Genomic DNA, 14,656 nt, shown 5'->3' on the forward strand with positions numbered 1-14,656 from the left:
ATTCATAATAAAAGAACCAGCTGATTCACATTTAAGAATGGTAATACTATCTTTTGATACTGCTAGCCATGCTCCTTGGAAATATTCTTTCAGCATGTGAGGAGATACCCTCTATGGAATAGTCAGAAAATCAGCTCACCATTGGCAGTAACAAAATGCGGTCTAGCAACTTATGACGGACATGGCTTTAACATCTGACAGCTAGATTCATTGTTGGTTTAACAGCCAATCATTGGTTTTGACGACACAAGTCTAATGAAGGTTGGAATATAAAAAGCCCTCTTGGAATATACAAGATTCACCAGAGTGGTGTTGTCTCAGATTGCATTTGCCTTCAGTGATTCACAGACTACTGAAAGATTAGAGAAAGAACCAAAGGAAAGAGAAGAAAAGGAAGAGGACTGCACTGAATGTAAGACCATGCACAAGCTAAACATGTATCTATTTATTTACCTTTTCATGTTAATCATACCTGGTCCCGTGGATCTTAACGAAAGTAACCAGGCAAATGAGAACATAGAAAAAGATGGACTGTGCAATGCATGTACATGGAGACAAAGTACAAAATCTTCAAGAATAGAAGCTATAAAAATTCAGATCCTCAGTAAACTGCGTCTGGAACAAGCACCTAACATTAGCCGGGATGCTATAAGGCAACTTTTACCTAAAGCTCCTCCATTACAAGAACTGATTGATCAGTATGATGTCCAGAGAGATGACAGCAGTGACGGTTCTTTGGAAGATGATGATTATCATGCTACAACTGAAACTATTATTACAATGCCTACAGAGTGTAAGTATTTTATTACTTTAGAAAATACAATTCTACTGACAAATACATGTCTTTGTGCTAAAGAGCAACAACCTCTTTTTAATCTTTTCTAACAAACTGCTTGAAATGGGGAAAGAAAAGAGCATACTTCAAAGAATTTTAAATCATGTTTTTTTTATAAACAAAATATTCTGTAAGAAGCATTTCCACCTACTTCCCTTGCTGTTTGCTGTAGATATATAAATAAGAGATACAGTTAACCCATGTCATTATTTCAGTAACCTATTAGAATATTTGTGCAGAAATACAAGGAAAAAAGAAGAAAATAATTAATGTGCCAGTTTACATTAGCCAAATTTCTGACAGGGTATCTATATTTAAGGATTTCCTGAAAACTGGGACACACACATTTAACCGGCAATGTAAAATATTTACTTCACTATAAGGATACATTAGAGCTGTGCCAAGTTTTCTACATGAAAACTGAGCTCCTGAGAGGTGCAAAAAGCAATCTCCAAACCCCTTCTATTTTCCACTTTTTAAATGTTTGTTCACATTAATTCTTTCCTAGGTCTCCTGATCCTTTGGCACTTTTAAAAGGAGTCACACAACCAGTTAGATTGGGCTACATATGGATGTCAGTGTAGGCAAAAAAAGCCACATGAGCCTGATCCTGAATCCCCAATCTAGCTTTAGTTGTACCCCTAAGTGCATTGGAATACACATTCAAACATGCATCCTATTCAGAGCAAGAATGTATAGAGACAATGGCCCTGTTTTTGCCATGCTGTACTGTGGCAGCTTCTGTAGCACAAATGTGGCCAACTGTGGAGATGAGGTCCAGTTGCCAGCAGAACCCAGGCCATATAACCTGTCCGCCATGAACATTTTTATGCCCTTTTGCCTTCCCAAAAATCACTGAACGTGATATTTACTTTTTGAGATGTGCAAAAGTATTCGACCTTCTGTGCTCAGCTGTGTGCTTTCCCTCCTAATCTTATAGATGTGACATTTTAAATAATCATGTTATGAAGCTACCACACTCATTACCATAAACACACATTAAATACTAACAGCTATAGTTAAGGCATTTACTGAATGAGCAGATTCTTATTTTCATAGTGATAGGCATCTGCTATAGATTCTATGAGGTATCTTTTGCACAGCTTATATTATGGTATCTTAAGTTCTTCCTTAGCTAAAGTATTTGGCTATGGCAGCTGTTTTCAGAATAATACTTAAGGCAATGATAGAATAATGAAAAATGAAAAGTTGGGCACACATGACTTAGTTTTGCTACTGGCAGCAGTGACCTACAATACTGATTTAATTGGTATAACAATAAGATTAGCTATTTTACCTAAGTACGTTAATGTACACATTCATAGAAGTAAGATGGGTTATAAATATTCAGAAAGTTATTTTGAAATTTCTTTAAGAAATAATTAGCTACAATTTATATTCTAAACAATTATTTCCAAAGGGCTCACACATTTAAATGAGTATGAGTTAATTTGTTTTTGCTGACCTAAAATAATAATTTTCTTTTATTTATTTCTGTCCTCATGGATATTTTTTAAAAGCAAACATTTCAAGATGGTTTACCGTGCAATCCCTATATGTATCTACTCAGAAGTACTCTCACAGAGTTCAATGGATCTTGATCCTAGTTCAGTGGGTATAGGATTGCAACCTGAATGGCTGCGTTTGCATGGCACGATAAGCTAGATCTTGCCATACCATGACCATGCCAATGTGATGTTACATGCTGCTCTATCACTCATGGTTGGCTCCTCCTGCAATTGGGAGCGGCTGCAGACCTTCCATGTGTGATTTGTTTATTGTGACATGCAAACCAGGAATTTAGGCTTGTTTCTTCCCAGACAAGCCAGAGTTCCTGGTCCTCACATCACAGTAAGTAAATCAGTGGCGGAAGATCAGTGGATGTTTAGACCAGTAGCATACATCAGCACACTGTCTCATTCATGATAAAACAGAATTCTTAAGAATTCTGGCTTGTTGTGACAAGCGAACACAGCCCATAAGTAATTTATGTAAAAGATTGTTGTTTCCATTTAGCAATGACTTCTGGCAATCTGATGTAGATAAAGTAATGTGCACCTCTGTTATCTGTAACCACATCTCAATTTACCACAATTAGGGAGCAGGCCAGTGCATACAAAGGGACAAAAGTACAATTATGTCATATTGCAATCACTGAGGAAAGCTGCTCACATAGGAACTCTTCCATGTTAGGATGCATCCGGGTGTGATATTATATTGCAAGAATGGAGAATTAAAAAGTATCTAGCAGGTTATATAATTTCACTGTATGCTGAAATTAGTTTCCCTACAATATTGCAATTCCTGGTTTTATAAACTAAGTCAGACATGGCAAATTAAAAATCAGGACATTAAAATACAGTCATTAATATGTTTTGTTACCACGGAAGCAAAAGCAGCTTGGTCTTTGTTACAGATTATTCACAGCTCTGTTTATATTACATACTCGTTTCTAGGAAATGCTGAAATAACAACCACCGAACTTAAATGTATGACTATCATTCTTTATGTTTTTATAAAGTTTTTTTAGGAGCTGAGCATTAGCAAGATGTTAGATGTCACTGTCTTTTTCAGGCTAAGTACATTGTACAATGTGTTCAATATCCCTGGTGATTTTGACCTGGGGGCGGGGAGTTTATTTCAGAGAGTGATTTGTACAGCTGGTCAGCTAGTATAACGGCACAAACTCCCAGAGATTCCCAGGGTGTATTCCTTTACAATTTGTTTCCTTCTTAATGGTCAGTATAATTTTTATATGTAAGACTTATACTTTTCAGAAGAAATCAATGCAAGGCTTTGAACACTATATGCTGCAAACATGAAATGTTAGATTGAAACAAGGAAATACAGAAAAACAATATAAATAACATTGTAAAAACATTTTCATTTTCTTAGCAGTCCTCAAATTACCTGAGTATTGCTATTAACTTCCATAAGATTTCAGTGGATCTACTCCAAGAAAGGTCTAAATCTAAATGTCCTAAAACTTGAAGCCCTTTTTTAAAGTTCAGTATCTCCAAATTCTATGGTTTCACATTTTTTTCTTGTTCTCCAACTCCTACAAACTGTTTTCATGGGTCCATTCTTTTATAGTAGTAATTTTTAAACTGTAAACTCTTTACTATAATAATTGTTGTATTTTATTAGTATTGTAAGCTGCTTTAGAGAGTTACAAAATTTAACTTACAAAAATGCAGATACAAATTTAAATAAGTATAACTAAATAAATAAATAATGTACATCAGGCCATGATCTATTGCTGAGGTACACTTTAAAATTTAAAGATTCAGCAGCAGCATTCCAGAAAATCATAGGAAAAGTTGACTTTGAATATAGCACTGCACACACGTGAATAAACAGTGTGCAGAGCACAAAGTAGGGTGCATGGCAACCACAATGGGATTTAGCATGGATTTCTGTGTGTGTTATTTATTATTCAATATGGCCTTTTTCATCCTGTGAATCAAGTTTATGCATGTCTGGTATGTCAGTTTATCTATGGAAAAATGTTTCTACACACAAATTGCACTTACTCAGACTGGCCATAAAAGCTCACTACACATCAATAGCAGGTGGAGACTGGGTATCAAAAAAGTGACAAAAGAAGTATTGGGTATTGGTTAAAATAGGGTAAAATATAACATGGCACAATGGAGGGTTTAAAAAAAGACCTTTGAAAGAGATATATTTTATGGGCAAGCGCCTCCAGTGCAAATGCCATTGATTTTTTTAATACTTTATTTTTCAAGTGTTTCTTGATGTTGCAAACAAGTAATGTTTTGTATCCATTCATTTGTAGCTGATTTTCCTATGCCAGTGGAAGGAAAACCCAAATGTTGCTTCTTTAAATTTAGCTCTAAAATACAGTATAATAAAGTAGTGAAGGCCCAGTTGTGGATATACTTAAGACAAGTCCAGAGACCTACAACAGTATTTGTGCAGATCCTGAGACTCATCAGACCCATGAAAGATGGTGCAACTTCTACTGCAATTCGATCTTTGAAACTTGACATGAACCCAGGCAATGGTATTTGGCAGAGCATTGATGTGAAGACAGTGTTGCAGAATTGGCTCAAACAACCTGAATCCAACTTGGGCATTGAAATCAAAGCTTTGGATGAAAAAGGAAGAGATCTTGCAGTAACTTATCCAGGACCAGGGGAAGATGGCTTGGTAAGTTCTACTTGGAGCATATACATGTAATTTCTTTTCATTTAGTATTTGAAAATAATAAAACAGGGATTTTCTAAGACTCTGGACACAAGCATATTTACATGCCAGCAACTTCCTGGGATTTAGTTCCAGTTTTGTTTTTTTGGTGGAGGGACAGTAATATAAAAGCTGCAGGAAATTAATGGAATAATGGGACAGAAATTGTTCCCCAACACTTTAAATAAGAATTATTCATGAACCCAATGTATCTTTCTATCTGAAAAATGGACTTAATAACACTTCTTTATCTAATTCATAAAGAGGCTAGGATATTAAATTCATTAATATTTCCTTAAGCTGAGAGTTCTATGGAAGGTGCTTTTATAAAATAACAACAACAACTTTATCAATTCTTATTTCTGTACAACTAGGATGAGGTAGACAACAGTTTCTTATAGCTAGCGTATTCAATCATTCAAATGAGCTTTATAATAAATATGAACCTAAGAATTAAGAGCCCTGCTGGATCAGACCAAAGGCCCATCTATCTAGTCTAGCATCCTGTTTCCCATTGAGGCCAACCGGTTGCCTAGGGGAAACCCACAAAGAGGACATGAGGGGTAATATCCCTCTCCCGCTGGTATTCAGAGGCATGCTTATAGAAAAAGGATGTGACTTCATTGATGCCAATGATATGCAGGGAATTGTGTTGCCAGCTTCCAATACTACATGCACTAGTATTGCTCTCTTCTAGCATTAGGCATTCAGGGAAGGCAGAGGAATGAAAAAATAAAGATGCCTAGAAACAACTTTAATTAATGTTAGTGTCCTCACCAGGCACTTTCCTACTACAGTCTAACTAAACTGAAGACAGCTTTTAGGTGGGAAATTTTCTGAATATTCAGAACAAAAATGAGTCAGGATTTTAAAGCCAAAGTCTTCTCTTTAGAACATTTCTATTCCTTTTTTCTTTTGCTACTTTCCCCATTTTGTTCTCTTCTACAGCTTGGAAATGTGGGTCTTTGCATTATGTGGAGGTATTCAAGCCCTTCTAATGGGATAAAGAATAAGTTAATGGCTAGGATCCAAAAAGCTCCTATAAATAGTCTTCAACAAAGAGCTTAAGAATTCCTAGTGGAATTTTAAATTTGGGGTTATATCCAACTGTGTCTGCCAGCAGAATGGACACCACTTTCAGAATGGACTCCCCCCCCCCCCTCACCTGCAGCAGCCCACCCCTATTTCTACTCTGGGGAGTTGTGAAACCCTTTGGAACAAATTTGGAGGGAGGAAAAGAAGGGGAAAGCCTACTGTGTGATTAGAAGTACACTTTTGTGAAATTGGATGGACCCCGTTTGTTTTTAAACAACGTGCTGTACTGAGATTGTTTTAAAAATGGTTTGCCATGTAGTAAAAGGTGTTGCTGCTATTCAAGAAACAAAGCCTAAAGCTTCCTTCTGTGTTTGGAGCTTTTTATGCAGTTCCTTGGATCCCACCGATTGACAACACTTTTTTTTTTTAAAGTGGTATTTAATAACTATATTTAAAATTCCAAAGTTCCTTACTAAACAGCATTACTTTAAAATTACTACAATCAACTTCAAAATATTATTATTTGAGGGGAAGGCATTTACATCATAATGATTATAGCACTCAAAAGCTATATAATGTTTAGGAAAAAATATTTTTGTGTGTCAAATGTCAATTAATTTATCACAATGCAGTGGGTCTTTCTTCAAACATACTGTCCCTTTTCCTTTATTCCTAGAATCCATTTTTAGAGGTCAGGATTACAGATACACCAAAAAGATCACGTAGAGATTTTGGACTTGACTGTGATGAACACTCAACAGAATCTCGGTGTTGTCGTTACCCACTGACTGTGGATTTTGAAGCATTCGGATGGGACTGGATAATTGCACCCAAGAGATACAAAGCAAACTACTGCTCCGGAGAATGCGAATTTGTATTTTTACAAAAATATCCACACACTCATCTTGTACACCAAGCAAATCCAAGAGGTTCAGCTGGCCCTTGTTGTACACCTACTAAGATGTCCCCAATAAATATGCTGTATTTCAATGGAAAAGAACAAATAATATATGGAAAGATACCAGCCATGGTAGTAGATCGTTGCGGGTGCTCATGAGCTCCACATTAGGTTTGCTACTTCATAAAATATGGAATCTACGAAAAATCGCTTGAGCAATTTCTAAAACTGTGAATTTTTGTATAATAGGCCTACCTCTAATAGGCTATACTCTAGGCTATTGTAAAGATTTCTTACCAGACAAGCTCCAGTTATGTGAACTGAAAGACATTTTTATGCAAGGGCTGGTTTTTAACCAGTGAAAAAGATAACCTACAATCAAACTCACAGGATTTCAAAATGAATTACTTATTCTGGAAAGGGATCTCTTTTCATTTATGCAAACAAATAATCATAGACAAGTTTCAGCAGATAGAAATAGATAAAAGCAACCTCCTTGTATTCCAGAGAATGAAAAGGAGTGGGCTATTAAATATAGTCTGAACAGTTTAATTTACGGTTTTATTTACTTAAGAGGATATACTGGTGAAAAATAGAGTGAACAGAATACCACTGACTTGTCCTCCAACACTTGAATTAAGTTTAGAGTATAAAAACTGATAAGATGAAATTCCACAAAACAAGATAAGTCCACAAATTAGGGTAGATACATTGTGTTTCCATTCCTTTTATAATTAGTGTGTTCATTACTTTCTGCCAATGGTGCTATCACAGTAGACTTACAGTCCAATCCCAAGAGTTGCTTGGATGGGAAGTACCAACAGCTTGGTTACCACAATGTAACAAAACTGGATTTGGGACTGGAACTGCAGACTCCAATATGATTGGGGTGTTAATGTTTATGATATGCTTATAAATATAGAACACAACAATAAATCCCCCTCTCCCCAAGTACAGTCATTCACAAGGAATGGGGATTTTTAATTAATGTGTTTGTTTTACTTTAGCAGATATCTGCATCACAGATAATGATAAAAGGCAAGAGATCTGATCCAGATCCTTCGTTCTGCCAGAGGAAGGACACTGCTTGCAGAACAGTACCTCTACATCCCCTCCTCCCCACTGCAGTGTCTTGTATGCCCTCCAAATCTACTCCAGAGGGTTGGGGAACCCTCTGGAAAGAGATACGGAGGGCATGCTGGTGGCTGCATGGGAGGGAAGAACATAGAAGCTTCATTTTGCAAGTGACGTCCTTCTGCTAGCAGAACAGAAGATCTGGATCCAACTCATGAAATGGTTCTTTGTAATAAAATTATTATAGCCTACATTGCAACTTTACAGTTTGCACTATGATAAACCAATAGATAGAATGAATAAAGTACAGTATTGTAAAAATAAAACGTTGATATATTACTAGGTTTGTGTAATATTTATACAATATTATATTGTAAATAAATGTTTTTTATTTACTATGATGCAAAATATTTGGAGTAACTTGTTCTGTTACACAAAATAACACTTCTGTCAATGTATAAGTTATTGTTTTCTTGTGCAAAAAGTACACTTCCAATGTATAATCTTATGCTCTTGAAAGCAGAGATATACAAGTAAAGTTCCCCTCATCACTTATTGCTCCACTCACCTGCTGTACACTTGTTGCTTACATGGCTCCTGCTTCTTCATTTGAAATTAAGAAGTCTGCATGTAAGAGTTCTATGTGCACATGGATTAGTGGATCAGAGCAATTGCAGATATAATTACCACTAGATCAGCAATGCAATTCATAGGACAAGTATATGTTATTTTTTATTTTTTACATAAGTGAGATACACAAATAGATAAATGGGGGACATCATAGGTTGAATCCAAAGATGCCCTTCCAGATGTGGAAGAGGCGTTCTGCACTTTGCGCCAGGTAAAGCATTATACAAGAAAAGTTAAACTATATCCAAATAAGTTGTTCCACTTGAACAAGAGCTTGCACAACCTCTTGCGCAAGTAGAAGTATGAGGATAGCTATAAAATTCTTACAGCAGTTGAACTCTTGCACAAGCATTTTCAGAACACTAGTGGCTGTTTTCCTTCACTCTCAGTTCTTTGGATCCAACCGTATGAATTATCAGTTTTTTTTACTGATTCAGTTCAAACAGTATTTTTTCATAGTTTAATAATATACCAATATACTGTTGAGAACACTAATATTTTCTTTATTTTTCTTAAGAGCTAAAATCTTACAAAATATTTTATAACATTTTATAAGTATGTAATAAACTTTAATTGCCACACATTACTGTATATTTTGCTCAGCATATAACCAGTAATTTTAAATCAAAACAAATTTTAGAAACCTACCTGCTTTCTATTAAGGGACATTATTTTCAGATGTGAAAGATTATTTAAAATACAGCCACTGTTTAGTAACCATTATAATTTCTGTTAAATGTTTTCAGTTTTGTACAATTTTGTACAAATATCAATCCTCTACTTATTGTATTCTGGATTTTGACTTATCATTTTATTTGTGTGAAATTACAGCAGAATATCAGTCTCTTTCTTGTCTTCTCCTTCCAACTCTTTCTGATGTTGTTAAGCAGTAAATTATTTTCTAGTCTTTTATTTCAATGGGATTTTTCTGGATTGTACATAATGGCTACAATTCAGTGCAATTTAACTTATTCAAGATCCACTATCCGGAATCCCAAGAAATACCTGTGCATCATGGACAGCTGCTTATTTTCCCTTCTGGCAGCAGCACTTAAAGTCCAATAAAATGTCACTTGGAGCATGGTGGGGGATCCTCTGTTTAATAACCACTTTGTGAGCAGCTCCTTGGGGCATGGCAGGGATGAAGTATGGAGCGGGTGGCAGAAAACCCTATGTGCACATGAGGAAGACTGCACAAAGTCATTTGGATTCTGGCCATAGAAATCAATTGTACCTAGGGGAGGCTGGTAGCTCCAATCTTCCATGCTGGGTTTTAGTTGCAACCAGCCAGAAAGCTAAAGTAGCTATTCAAGGTGCTGGACCCATTTTGAAGATAGGGTCCAGCACTTTGGATAGCTCATTTAGATTATTGCAGGCAGCCAGAATCTGTTTTTAATATTGGAGAACATAAAGCATATTTTGATACAATATTAGGGCTAGACATATGGGGTGACTGAGTGTATATTAAACATATATTTGTGTCATTCACATATTGAAGCAGAGTTGGGTGGCCTGATCTTAACACAAAATTCAACATGTTAAGGATTGAAATTAAGTCCACATCTCTCCCCCTTTTACTCACTATATGCTGTAGCTTTAAGCAATTTCCACTCTGCTTGACTCACTTATTGTATTGGAGCCAGGTTGAGCAAAAGTTGTTTTAAGCTATGGAGTGTAGCAAAATAATGGCTGTGTGTTAAGGTGTTACAACCATCCCCCCTACACACTTTCTCTCACACAGACACACCATTTTGTGTAAAGAATAGACCCCACAGCCCTAATTTACTTGAGAATAATGGATAAATTTGGTTAACATAAATCTGATGGCCCCACACATTTAGGTTGCCCTTTAGTCATTAATTTAATCCTAGTAGGACTAGCTCCTTAAAGGAATGCTTGAGAACTCAGACACCTCAACAAAGCAGTTCTTTGTAGTAGCTAGCATCTACTAATTTGTGTAATGAGCTAACAATGTTCTGATATAAAAGGATCCACTAAATAGCATAGCTCTTGGATTCAATGGTAGCTGGCACTGTAATAAACTGTAGATTCATATATAAGAAATAGGACCTTGTTATAAAACTTACACGACTATCAAGATCTTGCATTTCTCTTCTAGAACCAAGGTTAAATAAGTACTTTCTAAATCAATCTGATTTTCTTCTCAGATCTAACAACTGATGTTAACTTTACAGAAGTTTAGAAGCTAGTTCGTTCTCTCTCTCTCTCTCTCTCTCTCTCACACACACACACACACACTTACTTATAATGGATATTAATCTTCCTTGCATTTTGAGTGTCATCACACAGGGGAAAATCACATTTCCTTACTGTCGCTTCTCTGCCAGCACTTTTGACCCTTAGTACTTCCTCTTTCGAAAGAGGAAGTAAACAACGTGCACGTGGCCCATGCTGCTTGCCTGAACTGGAGAATAGGAACCTTTCACCTTTTTATTTACCTGATAACAGTGCAATCCAGGACGTGTGTATTAAGAAGTAAGCCCCACTGAGTTCAATGGGATTTACTCCTGAGTAAGTATCACTTTAAATTGCACAATTTTTTTAAATCCCACCAAAACTATGCTAGTTCTGCTGCTCTGTTTGAAAAAGAATCTTCATGGGGTTAGTCATACAGCTTTGCCAGACTTTTGAAGATGTTTTGAAATACTTTGCTTTTGTTATAGAAATTTTAAAAAAATGTGTTAATGCTTAATATCCTTTCAGATATCATAAATAATATTTCAACCCAAGCTAATAATAGTATCTAAAAGCAAATATGCACTGCTGATCAGTACATAAATAAAATCAGATAGTCTAAATCAGTGTTCCTCCCCCACCAATCCCAGACAAAGTTTATCCAGTCATCACCTATCATAAAGAGCATAAAAATATGTGAGGAAAAGCAATCCACATTATAGAACTGTTAAAAACTTTTCCATGATGATAACTTTGGGTGAGAAATTTTTTATTGGACTTGTGCAAAAGATCAGCCTAAGAGTTTTCAGTGTCAGTTAAGCCCAGTACCTTTGAGAAACTGAATTATATAGACCAAAGCAAGACAAAATAATTGCTTAATCTTGTAATTACATTGCTATTCAGCAGAATTCTCTAAAACTGTGCCAAACAATCTCAATAACCATGAAGGAATAATACATAGATGCTTGCTGTGTCATGATGCTTGCTGTGTCATGATGCTATTGCCATGTGGTACTCTGCATAACCTGGGTGTTGGGCTGTATACAAAATGCCACTCATTTCATTGCCATTGACACATACCACAATATGGTGCAACCTTATCTCATATTTTGATAGCAATTTCCATTCAGTTGTGATTGCTCAGAAGGAATATGGTAAAAACAACTTGCTATCTTTGTGAACACACTTTTGTGTCTTTAAAATGCATATTTACTCATGCCCAAATAGCTTCTTATAGTTCACATTCAACCCACAGATGTTTTTGTCTGTTTTACATATTGCAATAAAAACCTGAAGCAAAAACAGTCATCCACAGTTTGACGCTATCATACTCATAACAAGAGATCTTACATTGCCATTCATGAAATAGTACATTATATCAAGATTATTTGATGTCTTGCTTCTTATGTTGTCATACATCCTCATGTACATTAATTATATAACTGTGTTCAACGCTGTATTGGATCCATAGTGTCATTGCCTGAAAGCTCATGAAACTTGAGGGGTCCACTGTATCTGCTGATTTGCAACACAGCTTTTCAGGAAGTGCAAAAGATGAAATAGGAAGGAAGCACAGAAAAGCCCAATTTTCAAGCAAAGCACTGCATTGTTCTTTGGATACGAGCCATTCTGGTATATTGAGAAGAATTCATTATTCTACTTGATATGACACTGAGGGCACACTCCAGCTATACGTTAAGCACTTTAAAGTCCCATTGAATTTAATGGGGGTGAAGTGTATGTTTGAAGTCAATGGAACATAAAAATGCAACAGCTAAATTAGGTTATATTTCGGCTGATCTCATTTAGTCTAGAGAAGTGTGAGCTTGTCCCTTGCATCTATCCTGAGAACCACAAAAGCTTGCTCATTTCTTTGTGACATTTTAGTTGATATTAAGTTATTACAATACTGTTACCTTTTCGTTTTAATATGTTTTTACATATTGACATGACACAAATCCTCTAAGGACACGTCTACATCGTAGAGGGACAGAGAGGGGAGGATCTTGCGATATGCTGATCGTGAGATCCTCCCCTTGGATTCACACACAGCGCAAGACGTCCGGGGAGGAAGCAGCGATGTGGCGGCCACCATTTCCCCCCCTGGAAGCAGTGGGGTTGGTCGTGCAAGAACAAGGCCCCACTCCAATGAAAAACTAAGGGGAAAAAACTTTGCCCAGAAACTGGCCCCCAAACCCCCTCCTTGCCATCCCAGGGGTGGCAAAATTGCTGCTACCCCTCCCTTGATGGGCACTGAGCCACATTGCACAGCTCTGTGCCCACTTCTGGTGCCGTGCTTACTCACGAGTAAGCAGGCACCAGGTGGGACAGGTGCCCACACCTCCCGTGGTCTCGGGACGGTCCTTGGATCGCAGGCAAAATCGGGATAACTGGGCAACCAGTTTCCCTGCAGAAATGGAGGGGTTATCCCTGGGATCCCCTATGCGTCCCCTATCCCCCATCCCTAGGATGACCTAGGGATGACCCCGGGATAAAAGTCTTGTGTAGACATGCCCTAAGTAAAAAATGAGGAACATGTGGCCCTCCAGATCTTGTTAGGACTGGAACTCCTGCAATTCCTTACCACTGGCATTGCTGGCAAGAGCTGATGGAAGTTGCAAGGGCTGATGGGAGTTGTGGCAATGAATTAATTACTGTCTATGTTGTTTGAATAAGTACTTTCTTTTTCCTGTTCAAATTTCCTGTAGATCATTTAAAGAACCATGAGTTCTAGTATTATTAAAGAATTCTCTATCCACTTTGGAACACAAGTATCCTTCAGTTTTTGCACTTCTCCAAATTTTGTGATAGAATTTTCAGCTCAAATAACATACCAAAATGTATATAAAAGTGCATGTTCTACATTAAAATGCATTAAAAATATATATATTTAAAAATGATTTGTGTGTGTGTGTGGGTAAAAAAATTGCAGATTGATTCAGAAAGGATAGTACAGACTTATGAATGAATACATATGAAATTGATGTGGGTCAGAAATAGACTGGTCCATCCATCCCTACTTAAAGGCCATGATGGGGGGGGCAGCTGGGGCTGGAACACTTCATCAGCTGAGGCGCCCTCCTGCTTGTTGAGTTGGAGTACAGATATTATCAATCAACTAATAAGATGTCCATATGAGGGTGGGAATGTATATGGAAATGTTGCAGTAAAGCTCGGCTATGGCTGAAAGAACAGAAAAATGTCACCCCAACTGTTTCCTTTTTGCCCCTGGTACTTCCAGTCCTCCTTTCTTAGGACCTCAGTTTCTGCCCAGCGGTCCCATTTAAATGGATCAGAGGGACGAAATTTTCCTAACTCATATTTGATGCGGCAAACAGTTATCCATCCTTTGATTACATCAGGATTAGACAACTGCAATATGGGGCCATCGTTAAAAAGCATCCAGAAGTTTCAATTGGTGCACCTAGACTGCTAACTGCTTCACAGTATCATGACCATATCACTCCAATACCAAAAGATCTGCTTTGGTTGCCAATTTTTTTCTGGGGTCAAATCAAGGTGTTGGTGGTAACCTTTCAAGCTCTAAACAGCTTAGAACCTGGCTATCTGAGGGACCACCTATCTCAGTATGAACCTTCCCAATTACTAAGATCAGCAGGAAAAGCCCTTGTGAAGACACCCTCGCTTGCAGAGGCCCACTTGTCAGGCATGCAGGAAAAGGCATCCTCCTGTGTTGCTCCCAAACCATGAAACATATTCCCTGTGGAGTTGTGGCTTGTTCTCACTCTCTGCGTTCAGGAAGGGGAGGGGTCAAGTCA

At 37.2% G+C, this 14,656-nt stretch overlaps 2 protein-coding genes across 2 annotated transcripts in view; one reads left to right on the plus strand and one right to left on the minus strand.

Annotated features, from left to right (window-relative positions):
* Positions 1-14,656, minus strand: part of C2H2orf88 (chromosome 2 C2orf88 homolog) — a 96,114-nt gene that overhangs the window by 45,870 nt on the left and 35,588 nt on the right. The window lies entirely within an intron of this gene.
* On the plus strand, positions 269-8,494 carry MSTN (myostatin). Its single transcript, XM_063116257.1, has 3 exons — positions 269-793; positions 4,635-5,008; positions 6,756-8,494. Exons 1-3 carry the CDS (start codon positions 421-423, stop codon positions 7,134-7,136), a joined length of 1,128 nt encoding a protein of 375 aa, XP_062972327.1. The 5' UTR covers positions 269-420; the 3' UTR covers positions 7,137-8,494.

The sequence above is a fragment of the Elgaria multicarinata genome, chromosome 2 (genome assembly GCF_023053635.1).
Source record: "Elgaria multicarinata webbii isolate HBS135686 ecotype San Diego chromosome 2, rElgMul1.1.pri, whole genome shotgun sequence".
NCBI lineage: Eukaryota > Metazoa > Chordata > Lepidosauria > Squamata > Anguidae > Elgaria > Elgaria multicarinata.